At 45.8% G+C, this 27,643-nt stretch overlaps 1 protein-coding gene across 1 annotated transcript in view; it reads left to right on the top strand.

Moving 5' to 3' along the window:
• The window catches only part of rims2a (regulating synaptic membrane exocytosis 2a), a 1,685,585-nt gene that overhangs the window by 587,998 nt on the left and 1,069,944 nt on the right, over positions 1–27,643 (top strand). Inside the window, exon 7 of the mRNA XM_070888461.1 lies at positions 18,464–18,475. Within this exon, the coding sequence (XP_070744562.1) occupies positions 18,464–18,475 (12 nt within the window). The remainder of the gene's footprint in view (positions 1–18,463; positions 18,476–27,643) is intronic.

Below are 27,643 nucleotides of genomic sequence, written 5' to 3'. Positions count from 1 at the left end.
CCAACCCCTATTGAGTGAATTAATTCACTTCTTGCCAGAGCTATCAAAGATGGAATCAAATATAGAAATATTTGAAGTAACATTATTAACACATCTATGATAACATGAAAAATACCCTCGAAGTTTGGTATTAAGGAACACATGAAGTGCTTGGCACATAGGTAACTGGTAGCATTCCAATTGTTACATGCTCAAGTATAGTTCTTTATCATAATAATTCAGTATCAGCTGGGTTGTATTATCTACTTAATACAGAATAGAGTTGCACTCGGGGAGATTTTCTGGGTCTGCACCCAGACGCACTGGATCACTTGGGCACAATGAATATCGGAACATAAGATCATAAGAATTAGGAGCATGAGTAGGCCAAACGGCCCTTTGAGCCTGCTCCGCCATTCAATGAGACAATGACTGAACTTTTACATCAACTCCGCTTTCCTGTCCAATCTCCTTATCCCTTGATCCATTAGTACCCAACAATCTACCTATCTTGAATCTTGAATATTCTCAACGACTGAACATCCACAGCCCTCTGGGGTAGAGAATTCCAAAGATTCACAAAGGACACCCAAATTCATTTGGATCCCAACATTTTCTAGTCGCTCACCTCTTTAAAAAATATTCTGCTTTTTCATTCTTTCTACCAAAATGGATAATTTTACACTTCCCCACATTATACTCTATCTGCCACCTTCTTGCCCAATCACTTAACCTGTCTATATTCCTTTACAGCCTCTTTACGTCCTCCGCACAGCGTACTTTCCCACCTAGCTTTGTATCGTCAGCAAACCTGGGTATATTACACTCAGTCCCCTCATCCAAGTCATTGATATCGATTGTAAATTGCTGCGGCAGGTTGGAGGGCAAACCTGTAAAGCAACCTTCATTTTCCTCCATTAATTTAAACAACCTGTTGATTTAAAATAGATGAATGGTGAGCAAACATATTAGATACTAATTATTTATGCATTCGTGCAATAATATGAGTGTGTCCCTCAAGAATGACGGTACCAAAAAAGAAAGAAGCACAAGTTCATGGTAGATGGGTGAATTGATTATTATGCCGGCTGATATGTGACAGACATTGTCGACCACAAGTTATGTGGGGGGCGGAGGGTGGTGTCCTGTTGATCCTGTTAATGCTGCCATTCCTTCTGTCTCTCATGTCTTGTTTTCACAGTGGGATGGCATTGCAGCTCAAAGCCCTTCATTCCTTCTGTCACTTCAGCTGTCATTGCCATCTGCTGGTGCCCAGGGGTTTCCAAGAGTCAATGACCATGTTGCACTACTTCAAGTTAATCTTGGGTGTGTCTTTGTGGCGCCTTTGTTGAACATCCTGCTTTCTTCTGCTCCCAATTCTGTCAGCCAATGGCTCAGTTAGTCGCACCCTCGCCTCTGAGTCAGAAGGTTGTGGGTTCAAGTCCCACTGCAGAGACTCGACCTCAACAATATAGGCTGACATTCCAGTGCAGTGCTGAGGGAGCGCTGCACTGTTGGAGATGTTAAACTGAGGCCCCGTCTACCCTCTTAGGTGGATGTAAAAGATCCCATGGCACTATTTCGAAGAAGAGCAGGGTAGTTCTCCCCGGTGTCCTGGCCAATATTTATCCCTTAACCAACATCATTAAAAACAGATTATCTGGTCATTATCACATTGCTGTTTGTGGGAGTTTTCTTGTGTGCAAATTGGCTGCCGCATTTCCTACATTACAACAGTGACTACACTGCCTTTAAGGTGCTTTGGGACGTTCGGTGGTCGTGAAAGGCACTATATAAATGCAAGTCTTTCTTTCTTTCAATGGTGCTGTATAAAGTACTTGGTTTGGTAGCCATACACCGTCCATCCTAACAACATGTAAAGCCCAATGGAGCTGAACATTGATTATCATAACCTCATGTCTGATGCTGTCAACACATTCCAGTACTTTGTTGTTAGTGATCTTGTGCTTCCACCTAATAAAAGTCAACTTACGAAGGTGTCTCTTGTGTACCGGTCCAGCCGTTGAATTTTTCTGGTGAGATCAACTACTTTATAAACCATCAGTTAAATAGCGACCTTGTTATCTTGCTGATTCCAACATGCTTGGATTCTATCAAAGGCCACACTTGCTCTCTGTATGCAAGCCATGACTTTTTTTTAATCAATCCTTGCATTATCAGATGGTACACTTCCAAGAGAGGTGAACTCCTTATCCACATTCAATTCAGTTTCATCAATGGTGATGGGTCTAACATGTGCCTTCCCAAGAGCTGATTGATACATTACTTAATTCATCATACTAACAGTAAGCCAACAGATACTTGTGGAAGCTGCAAGTCTATCCAGCATTAGCTGAAAGTCCTCTTTGGAATGCGCAACAGGACTGCAGTCAGCAGCATACAAAAGTTCTTGTATAATTTGTTTGGAGACTTTGGCCGATGCTCACAGTCTTGATAGATGGAACAGTTTTCCCGTTGTGCAGATTTGTATCCCAACTCCTACATGAAGGTCTCTCGTTGCATCATCCAGCTTAGCCGCATAAAAGAGCAGAGCTCAGTATACAACTTTGCTTCACACCATTTGAAACAGGAAATGGTTCGGACAGATTACTGTCAATACACTCCCTGACACACATCATAGAGTTGTTTCAAAACTGACAAGAGCTTCTCCGGACAACCGATTCTCCTCGGAAGTCTCCAAAGTCTGTTGCCAATTGACAGTGTCGAAAGTTTTGGTGAAATCAACAAATGCCGGATGTAAGTATTGATTTTGCCTCTTGCACTTCTCCTGAAGTTGACAAGCAATGAACAACATGTCGGTGGTCCTCAGCTAGCCTGAAGCTGCATTGCGATGATGGAAGCCTCCTGTCCACTACATTCAGGAGAAAGCAATTAAGAATTCCATTCAGAATTTTGCCAGCTATAGATAGAAGTGATCATCATCATCATAGGCAGTCCCTCGGAATCGAGGAAGACTTGTTTCCACTCTTAAAATGAGTCCTTAGGTGGCTGAACAGTCCAATACGAGAACCACAGTCCCTGTCACAGGTGGGACAGATAGTCTTTGAGGAAAAGAGTGGGTGGGAGAGGTTTGCCGCACACTGTTTACGCTGCCTGCGCTTGATTTCTGCATGCTCTCGGCGATGAGACTCGAGGTGTTCAGCACCCTCCCGGATGCACTTCCTCCACTAAGATGCCCTGATAGTTACTGCAGTCAGACTTCTCTCCTTTTATGAAGAATTACATCAAATTTTACAGCACAGAAACAGGCCAATGTGCTCCATGTGAGGGTCCTACATAAGAACATAAGAAATAGGAGCAGGAGTAGGCTACCTGGCCTCTCGAGTCTTCTCCGCCATTTAATAAGATCATGGCTGATCTGATCATGGACTCGGTTCCACTTCCCTGTCCGCTCTCCGTAACCCTTTAGTCCCTTATCGCTCAAAAATCTGTCTATCTCCGCCTTAAATATATTCAATGACCCAGCCTCCACAGCTCTCTGGGACAGAGAATTCCATAGATTTACAACCCTCTGAGAGAAGAAATTCCTCCTCATCTCAGTTTTAAATGGGCGACCCTTATTCTGAGACTATCTTCCCTAGTTTTATTATCCCCTCTTAAGTCCCTTCCCCCTGAAGTCCTCCCACCTTACTTCACCTAACCCCATCAGCATATCCTTCTATTCCTTTCTCCCTCATGCACTTATCCAGCTTTCCCTTAAATGCATCTGTGCCATTGACTTCAACCACTCCCTGTGGTAACAAGTTCCACATTCTCACCATTCTCTGGGTAAAGTTGTTTCTCCTGAATTTCCTATTCAGTTTATTAGTGACCATCTTGTTTCTTTATTTGTTTCTTTATATCTTGACGATTTCAAGCCTGATATCTGTTGTGTATACATGCCTGTTTACTGTGTGATGTCTGCAACACTGTTATGCAACACTGAATGTACCCTTATACTATACACACCTTACCTGTACACCAGAGGGTGCTGCTGCTAGAGACCTAAGGGTTACCTGCACACTGCAGGTAACCCAGTATACAAAGGAACTCACAGCTTGTTGTCCTCACTCAGGAGCTGCAAATAAAGGACTACAGGTCTACACAGTTTAAGTATCATACCCTGTCTCGTGGAATCATTTCTAAAGGTGCCTACATACTGGTGATGGGAATACGAGGTCACAAACCACAAGCTCAGCATGTCGAATCTCAGCACCTTTCAGCAATTTACCGATGGGGAAAGATTGGGACACTTTTGTAGAAAGATTGGAACACTCGAGGAGACTGGCTGCTCCGTGTGACTTTGGCGACCACCTAAATGAAGCACTAAGGGACTCTTAACCGACGAGAGCAGTGCACCGCATTGATACTTCTCAGGGCAGAAATGCTGCCCCGAGTCCCACAACCTTGAATCCGTCACATGGGGCAAACCGGCCAGTCCCGTGCTGGCGCTGTGGAGGAAACTACAGGGCCCACCAGTGCCGCTACAAAGACTATGCATGCAAAGAGAAAAGGCACCTTCAAAGGATGTGCAGAAAAAGTTTTACTCACCGCGTCTCTGATGAGTTGGCTGATCATCGGGGCTCCGACACAGAGGAAGGTAAAGTTGCTCAACTCCTGGAAGAAGAGTATGGAACTCATACATACTCCACCGAAAGTTCTCCGTGGACGATGAACGTAGATGTCAACGGAGTCCCAGTTTCTATGGAGAGTGACACAGGGGCGAGCCAGTCTGTGATGAGCCAAGTGACCTTTGAAGAACTTCGGATGAATCCCGCCAATCGACCACAACGGCATCCTGTCCAAGCAAAGCTGCTCCCAGGCCTCCGGGCTCCAGCAATCGACCTCAAACATGGATCCATCGCAGCATCTGGAGGTTCTACTGTCCAGCTCGACTGCACACAGCACCCCGGTGAAATCTCCGAGACTGACTATCCAAACTCCACTTTCCGGGCCGGGGCAGCACTCCAAGAGGTGAATACGTCAAAAGAAAAGGATTCCCGATGTCCAGGGTCGAACCTGTGGAAGGAAAGAGCACCACAGCCTACCTGCAGGAAAGCCAGAAAATGGCTGCCGCAGTACAAGGAGAAAAACCTAAAATCAAAATGGCCACGGCCATACCACGAGGAGCATTTGAGGAGCATCACGTGACAAGGAGTGGCCAATCGGATTTGAAGGTTCCCTTAAAGGAGACTGGTAACCAAAAAAATTTAAAGGGGAAGTTTCAACTATTTGAGTACACAGACTTTAAAGTTAAAGGTGCAATTAAAGAGTGCAAATATGAAAATGTATGAATTGTGATGCTGGTTTAACGAATAGAAACATAGAAACATAGAAAAATAGGTGCAAGAGTAGGCAATTCGGCCCTTCGAGCCTGCACCGCCATTCAATAAGATCATGGCTGAGCATTCCTTCAGTATCCCTTTCCTGCTTTCTCTCCATACCCCTTGATCCCCTTAACCATAAGAGCCATATCTAACTCCCTCTTGAATACATCCAGTGAACTGGCATCAACAACTCTCTGGCAGGGAATTCCACAGTTTAACAACTCTCTCAGTGAAGAAGTTTCTTCTCACCTCAGTCCTAAATGGCCTACCACTTATCCTAAGACTATGTCCCCTTTCTGGACTTCCCCAACATCGGGAACATTCTTCCCGCATCTAACCTGTCCAGTCCCGTCAGAATCTTATATGTTTCTATGAGATCCCCTCTCATCCTTCGAAACTCCAGTGAATAAAGGCCCAGTTGATCCAGTCTCTCCTCATATGACAGGCCAGCCATCCCTGGAATCAGTCTGGTGAACCTTCGCTGCACTCCCTCAATAGCAAGAACGTCCTTCCTCAGACTAGGAGACAAAAACTGAACACAATATTCCAGGTGAGGCCTCACTAAGGCCCTGTATAACTGCAGTAAGACTTCCCTGCTTCTATATTCAAATCCCCTAGCTATGAAGGCCAACATACCATTTGCCTTCTTTACCACCTGCTGTACCTGCGTGCCCACTTTCAGTGACTGATGAACCATGACACTCAGGCCTTGTTGCACCTCCCCTTTTCCTAGTCTGCTGCCATTCAGATAATATTCTGTGTTCGTGTTTTTGCCCTCAAAATGGATAACCTCATATTTATCCACATTATACTGCATTTGCCTTGCATTTGCCCACTCACCTAACCTGTCCAAGTCACCCTGCAGCCTCTTAGCATCGTCCTCACAGCTCACACCACCACCCAGTTTAGTGTCATCTGCAAACTTGGAGATATTACATTCTATTCCTTCATCTAAATCGTTAATGTATATTGTAAAGAGCTGGGGTCCCAGCACTGAGTCCTGTGGCACTCTACTAGTCACTGCCTGCCATTTTGAAAAGGACCCGTTTATCCCGACTCTCTGCTTCCTGTCTGCCAACCAGTTCTCTATCCACGTCAGTATATTACCCCCAATACCATGTGCTTTGATTTTGCACAACAATCTCTTGTGCGGGACCTTGTCAAAAGCCTTTTGAAAGTCCAAATACACCACATCCCCTGGTTCTCCCTTGTCCACTCTGCTGGTTACATCCTCAAAAAATTCCAGAAGATTCGTCAAGCATGATTTCCCTTTCATAAATCCATGCTGACTTGATCCGATCCTGTCACCGCTTTTCAAATGCGCTGCTATTTCGTCCTTCATGATCGATTCCAACATTTTCCCCACTACTGATGTCAAGCTAACCGGTCTATAATTACCCGATTTCTCTCTCCTTTTTTAAAAAGTGGTGTTACATTAGCTACCCTCCAGTCCATGGGAACTGATCCAAAGTCACCAATGCATCCACTATTTCTAGGGCCACTTCCTTGAGCACTCTGGGATGCAGAAAATCAGGCCCCGGGGATTTATCGGCCTTCAATCCCATTAATTTCCCTAACACAATTTCCCGCCTAATAAGGATATCCTTCAGTTCCTCCTTCTCACTAGATCCACTGTCCCCTAGTACCTTCGGAAGGTTATTTGTGTCTTCCTTCGTGAAGACAGAACCGAAGTATTGGTTCAATTGGTCTGCCATTTCTTTGTTCCTAATGTGACTAATGAGATGAATGCCAGTGTAAGTAAGGTTAAGAACAAGTTTATTATGGTTAACAATAATGATAGAGAATGTGATGCCCCTTGCAGGACACACACACACAGCCAGTGAGAGCAGACCCACTACAGGGACAGTGGTCAATGAGCAGCCCAGCCACCACCAATGGCAACCTGCACCAGACCAGCCCTACAACCCCTGGCCACCAGGGCCAACATCAGGAGCATGAGGCCAATATCCTCCAGCTTCCCTGGCAAACCCTGGGATGAAATGACCCTCATCCCAATTGGTGGACAAGGAGCCCACCCAATCTTGTGGCCCTGCCCACCACCCCACAACTATCCACATCACAGTGTATACACACCATCCACTGCTGCCGTGGCTACCCCCCCCCCCTGAGGGATCCCACAACAGTGACACCCACTTGGTCTGTGTGTGAGGGAGGGGAAACGTACAAGGCCAGCCTCAAGCACAGGGGTCACACCTGGCAACCACACAACCCTCACCACAACCTCCCACTGATCACCTCCCCTGCTCATGACAATAAGGATATGAAAAATGCTTAGGGGAGAGTGTTGTTGTGTATACATGCCTGTTTACTGTGTTATGTCTGTAACACTGTCATGCAACACTGAATGTACCCTTACACTGTACACACCTTACCTGTACACCAGAGGGTGCTGCTGCTGGAGACCTAAGGGTTACCTGCACACTGCAGGTAACCCAGTTTAAAAAGGAACTTACAGCTTGTTGTCTTCACTCAGGAGCTGCAAATAAAGGACTACAGTCTACACAGTTTAAGTATCATACCCTGCCTCGTGGAGTCATTTCTAAAGGTGCCCACATACTCTACAATGTCCTGTGTGACCTTCTCCTCTGCCTGGATTAAAACAAAAACTTGCATTTATATCATGCCTTTCACAATATCAGAATGTCCCAAAGCGCTCTACAGCGAATCAAGTACTTTTGAAGTGTAGTCACTGTTGTGATGTAGGCCAATTTGTGCACAGCAATGTCTGACAAACAGTAATGAAATAAGTAACCAAATGATCTGTGTTTTAGTCACTAGACTTCGGAATAGTGCCATGGAATCTTTTACGCCCACCTGAGGGGCAGATGGCAGTTTCACGTCTCATCTGAAAGATGGCACCTCCGACAGTACAGCACTCCCTCAGTACTGCACTGGAGTGCCAGCCTAGATTATGTGCTATCACTGGAGTGGGACTGGAACTCCACAAGCATGTGACTTAAAGGGGAGAGTGCTACCCCTTGAGCCATGACTGACACCTGATTAGGCAGGACAGCTTGTGCAGCTGCTCAGTAATACAGTCATACAATAATATTACACAATCAACTTAATAGTGAGGAAGAATGATCCAATAATGTGGGATTTTGGTATCTGAGTCAGCGAATTCTGCAGCTGCGATAGTTCTTGCATTTTTTGTACCTTTTTTAAAACATTTCTCCTAATGTGCTCCTTATGTTAATACTTTGCAAACATTTGCTAAGTTGTTTATATATATATATATTGTAAAAAGTATGGTCACTACCACTGTGATGCTTCAAACCAGCTACTTTATTCTAATGCTTTTTCTGACTTGGATGCTGGAGATTGATTACTCCATGCATTTTAAAGACACAATTTAAACACTTAGGTGCTTCATTGATATCTGCTCTATCAAGCTGAATCAAAGGACCTCACAATATATCGACTATAATTACAGCCTGTCAGGCTGGTCGAATGTGAGCATCCTAAAGAGCAGCAACTGCACATCGACACTGCCAACCACGGTTCGGGCAATGACAGAAGCAGTTGATGCTACCATACTTGTGACTTGGGGAATGTAGTTTGAAATTAACATAATTCTCTAATTGTCTGTTGGGTGACCATTGAGGAGAATGCCTGAGGTCCAAGATTAGTGCCAGGCGGTGAGCAGAGTTCTACACGTGTTATTAAAATACTATTTGACCATACGAGCACATCCTAGTCACCAAGACATTCATCAGAACCGCGAGTATATTTTATAATATTCCTCATGTGCACAAAGATGTCTCGAGAGTGCTGTGAACTGCTTGACAGGATAGCCCAGTGGGCAAAATTCCATCCTTTCCAACTTGTAAATAATTTGTATCAAAGACTTTGGGGGGGGGGGGGGAGTGATGTTATGTATGTAAACATTGTAACTGTAAGACTTGCCACCAGAGGGCGCAACAGTTGGAGGCCCAAGGGTCACCTGCACATCTTGTGCAAGGGAGTATAAAAGGTTGTCTGCCATGCTGCTCAGGCACTCTGGAGTTGTATTAAAGAGACTAAGGTCACATCAGTTTTAGCTGACAGTACTCAGCCTTGTGGAGTTCTTCCATGCATAACAATTGGCGACGAGTAACAGATTACGAACTTTCGCGTGGTCATGGCTGCCGTTGGTATTTTAGAGAGAATTGTAGAGGGTGTTGTTTGGGAAGCCTTCATTGAGCGTCTCGAACAGTACTTCGTTGCCAACGAGCTGGATGGGGACGATAAAGCAATCAAGCGCAGGGCGATTCTCCTCACCGTGTGTGGGTCCACAATGTAAGGCCTCATCAAGAATCTGCTAGTACTGGAGAAACCAGCGGAGAAGACATATACAGAGTTGTGTATGCTGGTTTGGAACCACCTCAAGCCGAAGGAGAGCGTCTTAATGGCCAGGTATCGCTTCGCCACGCACCACCGCTCCGAGGGCCAGGACATGACGAGTTATGTCGCCGACCTGAGAGGCCTTGCGGGAACTTGTGAATTTGCTGGATTTTTGGGGGAAATGCTGCCGGACTTTTTTGTGCTTGGCATCGGCTACGAGGTCATTCTTCGCAAGCTGCTGTCTGCCGAATCCCTGGACCTGAGCAAGGCCATCACGATAGCCCGGGCATTCATATCCATGAACGAAAATACCAGACAGATATCTTCCCAGCATCAAAGCTCACCGACAAGTACTGTGCATAAAATAACGCCGCCAGCAGGCAGAACTGTACATGGCAGGGCCTACACGTCTGCAGCTGCAAAATCTAGGATGATTCAGAGTCTGCCATCGGGTGTGAATGCAAATCCATTAGCACCATGTTGGCGCTGCAGGGGTAATCATCGAGCCCATCAATGTCGATTCAAGCACTACATGTACAAAGGCTGCGAAACAATGAGGCACCTCCAGCGAATGTGCAAATGTGCTCACCACGTGGCAGTCGGCAGAGGATGATCGATCCGGCGTGGATCACGCAGAACAAACAAGAGAGGTAACTCAACCTGAGGAAGAAGTGTATGGGGTATACACCTTCATCACCAAGAACCCTCCTATCATGCTGAAAGTCAAATTGAACGGTATTCCAGTATCAATGGAGTTGGACACGGGGGCGAGTCAGTCAATTATGAGCCAGAAGGCTTTTGAGAAACTGTGGGGCAATAAGTCACAAAGGCCCAAACTGAGGCCGATTCAGACAAAGCTACGCACCTACACCAAAGAGCTCATACCAGTCATTGGCAGTGCGGCATAAAGGTATCGTATGATGGAGCTGTGCATGATTTATCACTGTGGATTGTACCAGGCGATGGCCCAATGCTATTCGGCAGAAACTGGCTGGGAAAGATTCGATGGAACTGGGACGACATCAAAGCACTATCTTCAGTGGATGATGTCTCGTGCATCCAAGTGCTGAGCAAGTTTCTGTCGCTATTTGAACCAGGCACCGGCATCTTCACAGGCGCCAAGGTGCAGATCCATCCAGTCCCCGATGCAAGGCCCGTTCATCACAAAGCTCGAGCAGTTCCATATATGATGAGGGAGAAAGTCGAGATCGAACTGGACAGACTTCAACGAGAGGGAACATATCTTCAGTCGAGTTCAATGAGTGGGCCAGTCCGATTGTTCCGATGTTGAAAAGCGATGGAACGGTCAGAATCTGAGGAGACTACAAGGTAACGATCAACCGAGTCTCGTTACAAGACCAGTACCCGCTACCCAAGGCGGATGACCTGTTCGCAACGTTAGTGGGGGGGGGGAAGTCGTTCACCAAGTTGGACCTAACCTCCGCCAACATGACACAGGAGCTGGCTGAATCTTCGAAAAGATTGATTTGCATCAACACGCTCAAAGGACTGTTTATATACCACAGGTGTCCTTTTGGGATTCGCTCAGCTGCTGCCATCTTCCAGAGGAACATGGAGAGTCTGCTGAAATCGGTTCCGCGCACCGTTGTGTTTCAAGATGACATCCTGATCACTGGTCGTGACACCACCGAACACCTGCACAACCTGGAAGAGGTTCTAAGTCGACTAGACAGAGTGGGATTCAGGCTGAAACGCTCCAAGTGTGTTTTCCTGATGCCAGAGGTCGAATTTTTGGGGAGAAAGATTGCGGCAGACGGCATCAGACCCATGGACTCAAAGACAGAGGCCATCAAGAATGCACCCAGACCACAGAATGCGATGGAGCTGCGTTCGTTCCTGGGACTCCTCAACTATTTTGGTAACTTTCTACCCGGGTTAAACACTTTGCTGGAACCTTTGCACATGTTGCTACGTAAGGATGATGACTGGGTTTGGGGTAAATCTCAAGAGACAGCCTTTGAGAAGGCCAGAAACCTACTTTGTTCCAATAAGTTACTTGTACTGTATGACCCGTGTAAACGATTAGTGCTAGCTTGTGATGCATCTTCGTACGGGGTCGGCTGTGTGTTACAGCAAACCAATGTATCGGGCAAACTTTAACCGGTTGCATACGCGTCTTGAAGTCTGTCTAAGGCTACAGTAAGCCTACAGTATGGTCGAGAAAGAGGCGTTAGCATGTGTATATGGGGTTAAGAAAATGCACCTATTTGGTCTTCGGTTTGAGCTTGAAATCGACCACAAACCGCTCATTTTGCTGTTTTCAGAAAGCAAAGGTATAAACACCAATGCTTCGTCCCACATCCAAAGATGGGCACTAACATTGTCCGCCTATGTCTATGTTATCAGCCACAGACCAGGCACGGAGAACAGTGCTGATGTCCTCAGTCAGCTACCATTGCCCACTACCGGGGTGGAAATGGCGCAGCCCGCAGACTTGCTTCTGGTCATGGATGCTTTTGAGAGCGAAGGGTCACCTGTCACGGCTCACCAGATCAGCACCTGGACCAGCCAGGATCCAGTGCTATCACTTGTAAAAAGTTGCGTCCTCAATGGGAGCTGGTCGGCCGTTCCCAGGGAAATGCAAGATGAAATTAAGCCGTTTCACCGATGTAAAGATGAAATGTCCATAAGAGGTTGTCTCTTATGGGGTAATCGCGTGGTTTTGCCAAAAAAAGGCAGGGAAACGTTTATACGTGAGCTGCACAATACCCACCCAGGTATAGTCATGATGAAGACTTTAACCAAGTCGCAAGTTTGTTGGCCCGGCATTGACTCATACTGAGAGTCATGCGTACACCAGTGCAACACGTGCTCACAATTGAGCAATGCACCAAGGGAGGCTCCATTGAGTCTGTGGTCATGGCCCTCCAAACCGTGGTTCAGGATCCACGTAGATTTTGCTCGCCCCTTTCGCAGAAAGATGCTTTTAGTTGTAGTGGATGCTTACCCTAAATGGATTGAATGCATAATCATGTCATCCAGCACATCCACTGCCACCATTGAAAGCCTCCGGGCTATGTTCGCCACCCATGGCTTGCCCAACGTCCTTGGCAGTGACAATGGGCCATGTTTCACCAGCTCAGAATTCAACAAGTTTATGACCTGCAATGGCATCAAGCATGTCACGTTTGCCCCGTTTAAGCCCGCATCCAATGGTCAAGTGGAATGGGCAGTCCAAACTATCAAGCAGAGCTTAAAACACGTGACGGGAGGCTCCTTGCAGACCCACTTATCTCGGGTTCTGCTCAGCTACCGGACGTGACCCCACTCGCTCACTGAGGTTCCCCCTGCAGAATTGTTAATGAAAAGAGCACTCAAAACCAGGCTCTCCCTAGTCCACCCGGATCGAGATGGTCATGTGGAAACCCGGCGTCACTGGCAAAACATGTATCATGATCGCGCGGCTGTATCGCGTGACATTGATGTTAACGACTCTCTGTTTGTCCTTAATTATGGTCATGGTCCTAAATGAGTCACTGGCACTGTCTTGGCCAAGGAGGGGAATGGAGTGTTTATAGTCAAACTATTGAATGGACAAACGTGCAGAGAGCATTTGGATCAGACCAAACTGTGGTTCACTGACAACCAGGAACAACCTGAAGAGGTCATCACCATCATCGACCCACCAACACACACCAAACCAGCAATCAACCTCGCTGTCAATCAAGAGGATGAACCCACCATTCTCAACAGTCCTGTCAGACCAGCCACGTCGCAGTGCAGCAATGGTCCGACCAACTCACCCAGGCCAGAATTTGAACTCAGATGATCAACCAGGGAGCGTAGGGCCCCGGATCATCTCAAATTGTAAATAATTTGTATCAAAGACTTTGGGGGGAAGTGATGTTATGTATGTAAACATTGTAACTGTGCAAAGACTTGCCACCAGGGGGTGCAACTATTGGAGGCCCAGGGGTCACCATCACACCTCGTGCAAGGGAGTATAAAAGGTTGTCTGCCATGCTGCTTAGGCATTCTGGAGTTGTATTAAAGAGTTAAGGAGACGAAGATCACATCAGTTTTAGCTCACAGTACTCAGTCTTGTGGAGTTCTTCCATACTTAACAGTAGACATCTAGGATCTGCTCCTACTTTGATTGGCAAATTTATTGCTTTCATATGCATTTTGAAAAGCTTTCTGTGTAAGTTATTCAGTGGACTAGACCACTAGTCCGTTGCCCTCAGTCTTTATCAGAAACGGCTGCCATAATATACACCAGCCTGCCAGTTCCATATATAGAAAATGGATGGAAGCACTGATTGACACAGGCTCCAGCCAATCGGAATCAGATGGGATTAAGCAATGGCTAATGGAATTGGATAGGCAGTGCAGGACTTGTTTGCATCGGAAGTGTTCCATTGCTGTCAGGGCACTAAGAAACTTGTCACATAAGAACAGAAGAACATAAGAAATAGGAGCAGGAGTAGGCCATTTGGCCCGTCGAACTTGTTCCACCATTCAATAAGATCATGGCTGATCTGATCTTGGCCTCAACACCATTTCCCTGCCTGCTCTCTGTAACCCCTGACTCCCTTATCATTCAAAAATCTGTCTATCTCCACCTTAAATATATTCAATGACCCAGCCTAGACAGCTCTCTAGGGCAGAGAATTCCACAGATTTATGACCCTCTGAGAGAAGAAATTCCTCCTCATCTCCATTTTAAATAGGTGACCCCTTATTCTGAAGCTATGCCCCCTAGTTCTAGATTCCCCCACGAGGAGAAACATCCTCTCTGCATCTACCCTGTCAAACTCCCTCATAATCTTATACGCATGTCGCATGTCCATTGCATGTGAACTAGCACCACAGAGGATCTGATATTGGTGTGAATGAGGATAGAAAGAAATAACGAAAGACTTGCATTTATATAGTGCCTTTTACGACGACCGGATGTCTCAAAGTGCTTTACAGCCAATGAAGTCGCTTTGGAGTGTAGTCACTGTTGTAATGTAATGTTGTGACAGGAAAATAACAGAATGGAAACAATTGGCATTGGGGCTCAATACAGCCACTTAGGCAGTATAGGCCTAAATCTGCCTCTGCTCAGTACCTGGTGCTAGTCCTTTTAGATGTGAATTTAAGCTGAATTATAAACTAACCATGATTCGGATTACAGTACACATTGGGTAAAATCTAGCACTTCATTCTCATCAATGGTGTTGAGTTGAGGTCAAGCAGAGAAGATTGAGCAATAAGTTGCTTCAGGCCGTTCCCGCGATCTTGGTGGGCAGCTTGAATGCTATTGGCATAAGGTTTCTGCATTTTAGCTCCCTACCCTCTCAGTTGGGTCTCGGGGAACTGTTTGCAGCAGGACAAACCTGAAGCAGGGAAAGAAGTGAAAATGAACTTTTGATAAATTGTGACACAATCCTTTGAAAATCTCAGAAAAAAACTTTGGTGCCAGCACAACAGGTCATTTTTCTGAAACTGCAGTTTTGACAGATTTCTTCCACGTGCTCTATTGTATTTTATTACAACTCTGACACTAAAGATTGCCCTTGTGACTGTTCTTTGAACTGTCGGTGCTTGAATGCCTCCTTCATGTCTCATTAATCGGAAGTGTACACAGAGTTCCAAGATATGGTCACAGACTTTCGAGTGAATAAATGTCTCCTCATTTCAGTCCGAAATGGCCGACCCCATATTCTGAGACTGTGACCCCTAGTTTGAGACTCCCCAGCCAGGGGAAACATCCTCCCTGCATCTACCCTGTCAAGCTCTGTAAGAATTTTATGTTTCAATGCCTCATTCTTCTAAATTCTACAGAATATAGGCCTAGTCTCCTAAATCTCTAATAGGACAATCCTCCCATCTCAGGAATCAGTCTGGTGAACCTTTGTTGCACTCCCTCTCTGGCAAGTATATCCTTCCTTAGGTAAAGAGACCAAAACTTTACACAGTACTCCAGGTGTGGTCTCACCAAGGCCCTATATAAGTGCAGCAGAGCAGGTCTCCAGTCGTCTTGGGTAATCCTTGCCACTGGACCAAGACCTAGCTCTGTGAAGCCCGTGTGGTGGCTGGTGTGCAATGGCCACCACACGTTAAAAAAATCCACGCACAGGCATCTTCCACCCTTCAAGATGTAGTTCGGGACCTGGAATATTAGGTCCTTCATTGAAACACATGTGAACTCATCCCTTTTTGGCGTGGAAGCAAGTCATCCTCGTTTTGAGGGACTGCCAATGATGATGATGAGAGTATTCCGTATTAGAACATTTCATTTATAGAAAATAGCACATAATGTAAAATAATATTAAGGATTTTGCTTCATCTTTAAATTGGATGAGACATCTCCCATTGATCTGACCCCCCTGATCTGCTTTTGTACGTCTCCTTGTGACTGACCCAAGGATAGTGTTAATGGAAATCTATTCTTTTAGCTAATGATGGTGCTTAATGCAGGAAGACTCAAGAATGGTGAGGAGGAAAAATATAATTTTTCTTTCCAAGATTGTGTTGCTAAATTTGTTTGAAAATACTGTTTATTTTCTCTAAAAGGAAACCGAGACACCTTCCTATATAGGACTAAACATTTCAGTGCTGCGCTGCTAAATGATTAGTGATTAATGCTGTTCCTTTGCTGCAGGACCTTCCTAAAGCTTATTATTAGTAATTCTATATTGAGAATTCATTTCTTAAAAACATGCGAGTGAAGCTGATTGGGTCATGACCCATCAGGACATTGTAATCGCATTTCTTTTGGTGTAAATTTATGATTTTGCAACACAGCAATGAAAGCAATTCCTTCTTGCTGATCTGAAGTCTAACGAACATTGTTGCTGCATGTCCCAATTTACAGTGTTGTGGTAAACTATTCGATACATCTCTGAATTCTGCACAACTAAGCTAATATCAAATTGCTATCCCAATGTTAAAATCTGGATTATGAAACAAGGTCCCCAAGTTTCCACATGATTTGCTCCTGATTTTTAGGAGCAACTGGTGTAGAACGGAGTATCTTAGAAATCGGAATTCTCGTCATTTAGTTTGCTCCAGTTCTAGTCAGTTAGAACAGTTTCACTTTGGAACAGAATTTTTTTTTCAAAAGGGGGCGTGTCCGGCCACTTACGCCTGTTTTTAAAGTTTCGTCAGTGAAAATTTACTCCAAACTAACTTAGAATGGAGTAAGTGAAGATTTTTGTATGCTCAAAAAAACCTTGTCTACACTTTAGAAAATCAGGCGTAGGTTACAAATCAGGCGTAGGGAATGGGGGGGGGGGGTGTTTAAAGGGAAGTTTACAAACATTAAACACTTCAGTTTTACAAATAAAGAGCCATCATCAATAATACATGATAAATACATCAATAAATCAACCAATAAATCAATCAAAAAAAATTAATAAGAAATAATTTTTTTTTTAAATCAATAAATAAAACATTTTCTACTTACCGACTGCAGCACCGGGAGCCCTCCAACAGCGTGCTGGGATGCCCCCCCCCCCCCCCAGTGTGTCTCTGTCAGTGTCTCTATCTCTCTGTCTGTCTGTGTGTGTCTCTCATTCTTTGTCTGTCAGTGTCTATGTTTCTGACAGCGAGGGGAGGGGGAGGAGTGGGGTAGAGGGAGAGAGGGGGTGAGCAGAGGGAGGGAAGGGGGAGGGATGGGGAGAAGGGGGAGGGGGGGAGAAGGGGATAAAGGGGAGAAGGGGAGAAAGGAGGTGGGGGGAAGGAGATTGGGGGGAAGAATATTGTGGGGGGGAAGGAGATTGGGAGGGAGGGAAGGAGATTGCGGGGGGGGGAAGGAGAATGGGGAGGGAGGCTGAACGAGCCGGGCCCGAGACTTCGGGCAGGACCCGTCCCCAGCAACAGATTTACAGGTAGGTGGCGTTGGGTCGGGTCGGGGGGAGTGCGGGTCGGGGGGTTGGTGGGAGGGAGGTCGGTTCGGGTCGGGGGGAGGGAGGAAGAGGGAGGTCAGGTCGGGGGGAGGGAGGTCAGGTCGGATCCAGTCCGGGGGAGGGGCGGAGCGGGAGCGGGAGTCGGGTCGGGTCGGGTCCAGTCCGGGGGGTCGGGTCGGGTCGGGTCCGGGGGCAGGGGGGGGGAAGCGGGAGTCGGATCGGTGTCGGTGTCGGGTCCGGTCCGGGGGCGGGGGGGGGGCGGTGGCGGGGGGTTGGGCAGCGGGAGTCGGGTCCGGTCCAGAGGCGGGAAGCGGGAGTCGAGTCGGGTCGGGAGGAAGCAGGAGCTGGCCGTGGGAGGAGTCTTATTCACGCAGCCCCAGTGAGGCCATTGGGCCAGGGCTAGGGGCTACGTGCTTCGGGCCCCTCCCACACAGTTCGGCGCCTGGAGCTACTGTACTTGCGTGCCCACTGTAGCGCGCATATGCAGAGGTCCCGGCACTGTTTTCAGCGCAGGGACCTGGCTCCGCCCGCTACAGCTCCTGCTGCGCTGCGCCGAGGGCCAGAGGACCTGCAGGGAGCTGAAGAATCTGGAGGTTTTTTTTAGGCGCACTTTGTGGCGTGAAAAACGGGCGTCCAGGTCGGGACTGCGCCGTTCTAGGCGTGGCTCGGAACTTGGGCCAAGTTATGTACAAGTTTCTATCTGTATTTTGAAGATTTTTATATTGAATTGTATTGTACCTGGCAGCTTTGCTCCATTGCTCATTGCACCTCTGAAATGTTCATTACAAATGTTACCTTTTGTATCTATTGTTGCTTGTGTTTTACAGCCTGTGAATGCTGCCGATATAGCTTGCTATCTTTTTATGCTTCACTAAATAATCGTATATTTTCTTTCTCTTCCCCTTGTCTCCCTTCCCTTCTGCCTTTCTCCCTGACTTGCTTGGATTCTTGCTCCAGGAGGACAAAGTGGTCAGTTTTTCAATATACTTTTCATTATATTGTATTTAGCTTTTAAATTGTGTTGATGTTTGAATTTTTTTCTCAACTGATTTTAAAACTCGTTGCATTTTTGGGTTTTTGATCTGAGGATTTCTCTTGAATTGAAAATTAATGTGATCTAATTCAATTACATTTTTGAAAAAGGTTCAATACCTAGAGAGAACTGGTATTTTAGTTGTCTATACAGAAATAAAGACATTTACATTCTAGTTTCTTAATACTCAAATAACTAAAGTGTTGGAGTAATAGAGCTAGATGCAATAGATTTATATGTTAAATTATCAACGGTAGGACACATACACATACATAGGCAGTCCCTCGAAATCGAGGAAGACTTGTTTCCATTCCAAAAGCGAGTTCTCAGATGACTGAACAGTCCAATTCGAGAATTACAGTCTCTGTCGCAGGTGGGACAGACAGACAGTCATTGGGGGAAAGGGTGGGTGGGAAGTCTGGTTTGCCGCACACTCCTTCTGCTGTCTGCGCTTGTTTTCTGCATGCTCTCGGCGACGAGACTCGAGGTGCTCAGCGCCCTTCCGGATGCTGTTCCTCCACTTAGGGCTGTCTTTGGCCAGGGACTCCCAGGTGTCGGTGGGGATGTTGCACTTTATCTGGGAGGCTTTGAGGGTGTCCTTGAAATGTGTCCTCTCCCCACCTGGGGCAACGGTAGGAACTTGGTCTGGTTGGTACAGTAGTTAAACGGATTGGCGATTGTGGTACTGAGCCAGTCATACTTGAATGTTTCAGACCAAGTCCCTGAGTTGTAGCTAATATTTCTTGTGTTGGTACTATCAATGTTTAAATCCTAGCAATTAATATGGGATCTTCAGCAGTAGACAAGATTCCACTTTAGCTACTATGTGAATCTCCATGGAGCATAATTTTTCATATTGCCACATTGTTCTCCAGAGATCACCAATACTAGGCTGTGTGTAATGCAGTAGACATGTGTATAAAATAAAACTGCCAAAACAATAATATAGCATGCTAGTTCTATAATGCACTGCACCATGCAGTGGTAGCATGCTCATTTACTCCGATAACTCTCCAGGTAATAATTGATTGAACTCAGCCAGTCATTCAGAAGCTGGTGAGGCTAGTGGCTCCCCATTGTGTGACTACATTGAATGCAAAGAAACCCAGAGCCGAACTTCCCGGTGGTCGATTTAAGATTGAGAAATGAGGAGCAGGTCAAACACCTACCTTCAACCCCATTCGAGGAACGATGCAGAGATTTACAGATATGGGGAAAAATAACCTTAATACTTATTAAACAGAATAAAATATCAGATTTTACAATAGCAATGGTGCGTGCGTGTGTGTGTGCGTGCGTGCTGCAGCTGGTATGTGCACACTTGTGCCACACTGCTGAAGCCCTACTAAAGGCAATAGGAAGACAGGGTGAAATGTGTCTGGTTCCACAGTGCGAGAGTTCACTGGGTTGACTTTTCCGGACAGTGTGTTGTGATAACGGGCCAGAATTACGAGAGTGCGCCGTCATACCGTCTTTGAAATGCACGGCAGGTTCTGGATTTCCCCATGCGCTGAATCCCGAACTTGCGATCTGTCAAGTTCTGACTTGACGGATCATTCGCACCAACAGGGAAACCTAATTGCTGGTGCAGAGTTGGATTAATTGCCCACCAACTTCCCAAGCAATTACAGATGAAAATTTTATGGCTGGTGCAAACAGGCGAAGGGCCTGTTTCCACAGTGCAAGGGGATACCTCCTGAGAAATGCAAGCAGTTAAAAAAAATTATGAAACCGGAAATGGAAGCATTTTAGAATTTTGTCTGTGGAAAGTATTTAGTTGTCCATGAAAGGTTCAGAGGAAGCTGGTGCTACATTGATAACATTATTTTTTTTGGCATCTCTGGAGCATATACTTAAAGATAGTACTGTATAAATGTTAATCCCGGAAGGCTCTAATAATGAGAGTTTGTGTTTTTTCCTTTCCGGAGATTTTAAATAAATGAGACACCTTCAGTTCATTGGGTTGATTCTTGAGATGGAGGGTTTGTCTTCTGAAGAAAGGTTGAGCAGGTTGGACCTCTACTCATTGGAGCTTAGAAGAATGAGAGGTGATCTTATTGAAATATATAAGATACTGAGGGGACGCGACAAGGTAGATGCCCCGGACATAGTCTCAGAATAAGGGGCCGCCTATTTAGAACTGAGATGAGGAGAAATTTCTTCTCAGAGGGTTGTAAATCTGTGGAATTCTCTGTCCCAGAAAGCTATGGCTGGGTCATTGAATATATTTAAGGTGGAGATAAACAGATTTTTGAACGATAAGGGAGTGAAGGGTTATGGCAGGGAAGTGGAGCTGAGCCCATGATCAAATCAACCATGATCTTATTAAATGGCGGAGCAAACTCGAGGGGCCATTGACAAACTCCTGCTCCTATTTCTTATGTTCTAATGTGTGCTAATTGGAGCACACTACCCAGGTGATCCCAGGTACGCTTCCGCACCCTTGGGATCCGTGGGCCGTTATCCTGCCCTCGAGTACGCAGTTTGCGAAGGAGGGTTCCCATCAGGTAAGTTTGCATTCTATTTGGATGCCGGCGGCGTACCTACGGAGTACGCTGCCGACAGCAAGATCCAGGCCAATGTGTAGTGTTCCAGGACAGCAGAGTTCAGAGCTGGGTATCCAAGGTAAACTGTGTTTGGTTCAACAGTGCGAGGATTCCCCTGGCTGACGTTTCACGACAGTGTGTTGTGATAATGTGTAGTGTTCCAGGAGAGTACAGTTCAGAGCTGGGTTTCAAGGTGTCTGACATGTAATGAACAGCTGCTAATGCCATAAATATAATTTTACAATAGCAAGCAACTAACTGCATCTAACTTTAGGAGTGCTTTTATTTTCATAAATCAATTCCTATTTGCATGACTAAATAGTGTTTTATTCACTGTGCTGTGCTTTAATAACTTTTTAACCTGCAAAAGTGCTGTACTTGGGTAAATGAAATATCTCCAATGTTTGTGATGAAAACCACAGGGCTATTTTTAACCAGTCAACATTTCAACGAATAAGAATTACTGAATGATTGAACCACACAACTAAATGCTATAAACTAAATGCTATAATTAACTTACAAGGCTGAAGCATTTGCAACCATCTTCAGCCAGACGTGCTGAGTGGATGATCCATATCGGCCTCCTCCTGAAGTCCCCACCATCACAGAAGCCAGTCTTCAGCCAATTCGATCCACATCTGAATTCCAGAGGTGAGGTGAAAGTGACTGCCCTTGACATCAAGGCAGCAATTGACCGAGTGTGGCAGCAAGGAACCCTAGTAAAACTGAAGTCAATGGGAATCAGGGGGGAAACTCTCCACTGGCTGGAGTCATACCTAGCACCTCTCACCTCACCTCTGGAATTCAGCTCTTTTGTCCATTTTAGGCCAAGCCTGTAATGAGGTCTGGAGCAGAGTGGTTTTGGCGGAACCCAAACTGAGCATCGGTGAGCAGGTTATTAGGGAGTAAGTGCCGCTTGATAGCACTGTCGATGACATCTTCCATCACTTTGCTGATGATTGAGAGTAGACTGATAGGGCTGTAATTGGTCGGATTGGAATTGTCCTTCTTTTTGTGGACAGGATATACCTAGGCAGTTTTCCACATTGTTGGTCATGGTGGTTGGAGGTAAATAATCACAGACCCAGGACATTGCTGCAAGAGTTCCTCAGGGCAGTGTCCTAGGCCCAACTGTTATATATGTAAACTTGTATTTACTCTGTACAGCCACCAGAGGGCTCATCCCATGGAGTCCCAAGGGATCCCATAATCCCTTGGGAGCACAGGTATTTAAGGAGGTTGGAGAGGCGCTCTGTAGACCTGTAATAAAAGATGAAGGTCACACTTTACTTTGAGCTCACAGTGTTCAGTCTGACTCTTTCTCCATACACTACAACTGGCAACGAGATACAGATAGCGAACCCAAAGATGCAGAGAACAGTGGGCATCCTGGAGAAATTCTTAGAGGGAGATGATTGGGAAACTTTTGTGGAGCGACTCAACCAATACTTTGTGGCCAACGAGCTAGATGGGGAACAGAGCGCTGCCAAACGAAGGGCGATCCTCCTCACCATCTGTGGGGTACCAATGTATGGTCTCATGAAGAATCTGCTCACTCCAGCGAAACCCACAGAGAAATCGTACAACAATTTGTGCACACTGGTCCGAGAGCATTTGATCCCGAAGGAAAGCGTTCGGATGGCGAGGTACCGGTTCTACATCTACAAAAGGTCTGAAGGCCAGGAAGTGGCGAGTTATGTCGCCGAGCTAAGACGCCTTGCAGGACATTGCGAATTTGACGAACATTTGGAGCACATGCTCAGAGACTTTTTCGTACTTGGCATTGGCCACAAAACCATACTTCGCAAAATTTTGACTGTAGAGACCCCAACCTTGAGTAAGGCCATAGCAATAGCCCAGGTGTTCATTGCCACCAGTGACAATACGAAGCAAATCGCTCAGCATACAAGTGCTGCTACAAGTACTATGAACAAAGTGATGTTGTTTTCGAATCGTAACGTACAGGGCAGGTTACACATACCTGCAGATACACGTCCGCAGATGTCTCAAAGTCCACCATCAAGGGTGATGAATGCAAAGCCATTAATACCTTGTTGGCGCTGCGGGGGTGATCATCGTTTCCATTCATGCCAATTCAAAGAGTACGTTTGCAAGGGCTGTGGAACAATGGGACATCTCGAACAAGTGTGCAGGCAAGCTACAAAGCCTGTTAAACGTGCAAACCACCATATTGCAGAGGTGGACAGATCCACGGAGGATCACGACAAACCAGCGCCTCAGATCGAGGAGGCAGAGGTACATGAGGTGCACACATTCATCACGAATTGTCCCCCGATAATGCTTAATGTTGAACTAAAGAGATTCCCGGTGTCAATGGAGCCGGAAACGGGTGCGAGCCAGTTCATCATGGGCAAAAAGACCCTGCCCACAACTTACTTGAATGTTTGGGACCACCCTTGGTTCCTGGCTGGCGGCTTCCAGCTGACCGACACTCTGCCCTTGCCCAGAGTTTTCGGCGGGCAACTAACTGGGGCATGCAGATGAGACATGGGAGTTAAAATGACCTAGGTCGGGAGTTAAAATCATGGATGCTTAGGTCAGCGGGGGGGTGGGGGGTGGTGGTTTGACGCTTGCCTGGGACCCCAATCACTGCTCAGAACTTAAATTGAGGCTTATGTCAGTTGTGTCAGATGTGGTTCAGTGGGTAGCATGCTCGCCTCTAAGTCAGAAGGTTGTGGGTTCAAGTCCCATTCCAGGGAATTGAGAAAAAAAATCTAGGCTGACACTCCAGTGTGGTGCTGAGGAGTCGTCTTTTGGATGAGACGTTAAACCGAGGTCACGTCTGCTCTCTTAAATGGACTAAAAGATACTATCATGAAGAAGAGCAGGGGAGTTATCCCAAGTGTCCTGGCCAATATTTACCCCACAATCATCATAACAAAAAAACAGCTGATATGGTCATCATCACATTGCTGTCTGTGGGGGTTTAATGTGCGCAAATTGGCTGCCGCATTGCCCACATTACAACAGTGACTATACTCCAAAAGTACGTCATTGACTGTAAAGCACGCAAAGATATTTCGATGGTCGTGAAAGGTGCTGTATAAATGCAAGTCTTTGTGTTTTTCTTCAGCTTTCTTGGGTCTTCTTGCATTAAGCACCATCATTAGGTTGCCTTGCTTGTTGCAGTACCTCCTGGCTGTTCGCCTTGGAAATAGGGTTCAATGTGGCACCCAGTAGGTATTTCGCTTTAGGTCATCTCCCTTTATTGACACCCTGGCTTTAGTTTTTACTTTAGGCGATGGTATAAAATGGATGATTAATGAACTAGCCGTCTATTGACCAATACTCCCAATCTTCCTTTCGATGGCAGTCACTGGAAGGAAACATTGCAAGGGGTAACCAGCCGTGGGTAACAAAGGAAATAAAGGAGAGTATTAAATTAAAAACCAATGCGTATAAGGTGGCCAAGGTTAGTGGGAAACTCAAAGATTGGGAAAATTTTAAACGACAGCAAACAATTACTAAGAAAGCAATAAAGAAAGAAAAGATAGATTACGAAAGTAAACTTGCGCAAAACATAAAAACAGATGGTAAAAGCTTTTACTGATATATAAAACGGAAGAGAGTGACTAAATTAAATGTTGGTCCCTTAGAAGATGAGAAGGGGGATTTAATAATGGGAAATGTGGAAATGGCTGAGACCTTAAACAATTATTTTGCTTCGGTTTTCACAGTGGAAGACACAAAAACCATACCAAAAATTGCTGGTCACGGGAATGTGGGAAGGGAGGACCTTGAGAAAATCACTATCACTAGTGGGGTAGTGCTGGGCAGGCTAATGGGACTCAAGGTAGACAAGTCCCCTGGACCTGATGAAATGCATCCCAGGGTATTAAAAGAGATGGCAGAAGTTATAGCAGATGCATTCGTTATAATCTACCAAAATTCTCTGGATTCTGGGGAGGTACCAGCGGATTGGAAAGCAGCTAATGTAACACCTCTGTTTAAAAAAGGGGGCAGACAAAAGACAGGTAACTATAGGCCGGTTAGTTTAACATCTGTAGTGGGGAAAACGCTTGAAGCTATCATTAAGGAAGAAATAGCGGGACATCTAGATAGGAATAGTGCAATCAAGCAGACGCAACATGGATTCATGAAGGGGAAATCATGCTTAACTAATTTACTGGAATTCTTTGAGGATATAACGAGTATGGTGGATTGAGGTGTACCAGTAGATGTGGTGTATTTAGATTTCCAAAAGGCATTCGATAAGGTGCCACACAAAAGGTTACTGCAGAAGATAAAGGTACGTGGAGTCAGAGGAAATGTATTAGCATGGATCGAGAATTGGCTGGCTAACAGAAAGCAGAGAGTCAGGATAAATGGGTCCTTTTCAGGTTGGAAATCGGTGGTTAGTGGTGTGCCACAGGGATCGGTGCTGGGACCACAACTGTTTACAATATACATAGATGACCTGGAAGAGGGGACAGCCCTGGATGACACAGCAGACATTTTCAAGGCCCTTTTTTTCTTTTTTTTTTGTGTTTTTTTTGTGTGTTTTTCTTTTTTTGTTTTTTTTTGGGCGCTAAAATCAAATTTTTTCCAGTGCCCCCTATAAAAGGGGAGGGGGACACTAAATGCACCGGCAATTAAAACAAATTAAACTTTAAAACGTAAAATCAAATTAAAATTTGGTTGCCGAGCGTGATGATGCACTCCAGTCCCTCCGGTGCCCACCTCTCGCGGAAGGCCGCGAGCGTACCGGTGGACACCGCGTGCTCCATCTCCAAGGACACCCTGGACCGGATGTAAGAGCGGAAGAGAGGCAGGCAGTCAGGTTGAACGACCCCCTCGACCGCCCGCTGCCTGGACCGGCTGATGGCACCCTTGGCCGTGCCCAGGAGCAGTCCTACGAGGAGGCCCTCGGACCTACCCGCTCCCCTCCGCACAGGGTGCCCAAAGATCAGGAGAGTGGGACTGAAGTGCAGCCAGAATTTCAGGAGCAGCCCCTTTAGATAATGAAACAGGGGCTGCAACCTCGTGCACTCAGTAAAAACATGGAACACGGACTCCTCCAGACCGCAGAAATTGCAGGCGGCCTGGGAGTCCGTGAACCGGCTTAAAAATTTGTTGCACGGCACTGCTCCGTGTCCTTGTGCATGAATCCCAAAAAGTTAGTTTGCAGGTGCAGCAGGTAATCAGGAAGGCGAATGGAATGTTGGCCTTCATTGCGAGAGGGATGGAGTACAAAAGCAGGGAGGTCCTGCTGCAACTGTATAAGGTATTGGTGAGGCCGCACCTGGAGTACTGCGTGCAGTTTTAGTCACTTTACTTAAGGAAGGATATACTAACCTTGGAGCGGGTACAGAGACGATTCACTAGGCTGATTCCAGAGATGAGGGGGTTACCTTATGATGATAGATTGAGTAGACTGGGTCTTTACTCATTGGAGTTCAGAAGGATGAGGGGTGATCTTATAGAAACATTTAAAATAATGAAAGGGATAGACAAGATAGAGGCAGAGAGGTTGTTTCCACTGGTCGGGGAGACTAGAACTAGGGGGTACAGCCTCAAAATATGGGGGAGCCAATTTAAAACCGCGTTGAGAAGGAATTTCTTCTCCCAGAGGGTTGTGAATCTGTGGAATTCTCTGCCCAAGGAAGCAGTTGAGGCTAGCTCATTGAATATATTCAAATCACAGATAGATAGATTTTTAACCAATAAGGGAATTAAAAGTTATGGGGAGCGGGCGGGTAAGTTGAGCTGAGTCCACGGCCTGATCAGCCATGATCTTTTTGAATGGCGGAGCAGGCTCGAGGGGCTAGATGGCCTATTCCTGTTCCTAATTCTTATGTTCTTATGTTCTTGTGTAATGTATGCACCTGTAAGTATGCACCTGTAAGTTGCTGTTATCCCCGGCCCAAATTTTAATTTGATCTAAGTTTTATTTGTAAATTTGTGGGTTCTGGTGCCCTTACCAAAAGGGGGCACTTGGCTTTAAGTTCTATTAAAATAGTTGTAGAGCTGTTGAATTGTGAATTGTTAAACCTTTGTTAATAAACCAATTAGTTCTTAAAGCAAGGTGTTGCAATAGTTTCAGTAGGGAGGGGAGTAAAGCTGGAATTGGAAAGCAAAAGTGTAGAAAGTGAATTTGAAAGACAGAGGAAACAAGGGCTAGAAAGTAGGCAACAAGGAAGTCTGGCTATACAAACTGGAATATACTTCAATGCAAGGAGTATAGCGAATAAGGCAGATGAGCTGAGAGCACAGGTAGACACTTAGGAGTATGATATTATAGCTATTACAGAGACATGGCTAAAAGAGGGGCAGGTATGGCAGTTTAACATTCCTGGTTACAGGATTTTCAGACAGGATAGAGAGGGGTGTAAAAAGGAAGGGGGGTCATGGTATTGATTAAGAAACTATTACAGCTGTGAGGAGGGTTGATATGTTAAAGGGATCATTAAACGAGACCACATGGGTCGAACTGAAAAACAAAAAAGGTGCAATCACACTGCTGGTGTGTACTACCGACCCCCAAACAGTGAGAGGGAGATATAAGAGCAAATATATAGGCAAATTTCTGAGGTGCAA

Source organism: Pristiophorus japonicus, chromosome 1, assembly GCF_044704955.1.
Source record: "Pristiophorus japonicus isolate sPriJap1 chromosome 1, sPriJap1.hap1, whole genome shotgun sequence".
Lineage (NCBI taxonomy): Eukaryota > Metazoa > Chordata > Chondrichthyes > Pristiophoridae > Pristiophorus > Pristiophorus japonicus.
This window is presented reverse-complemented; position numbering and strand designations above follow the sequence as displayed.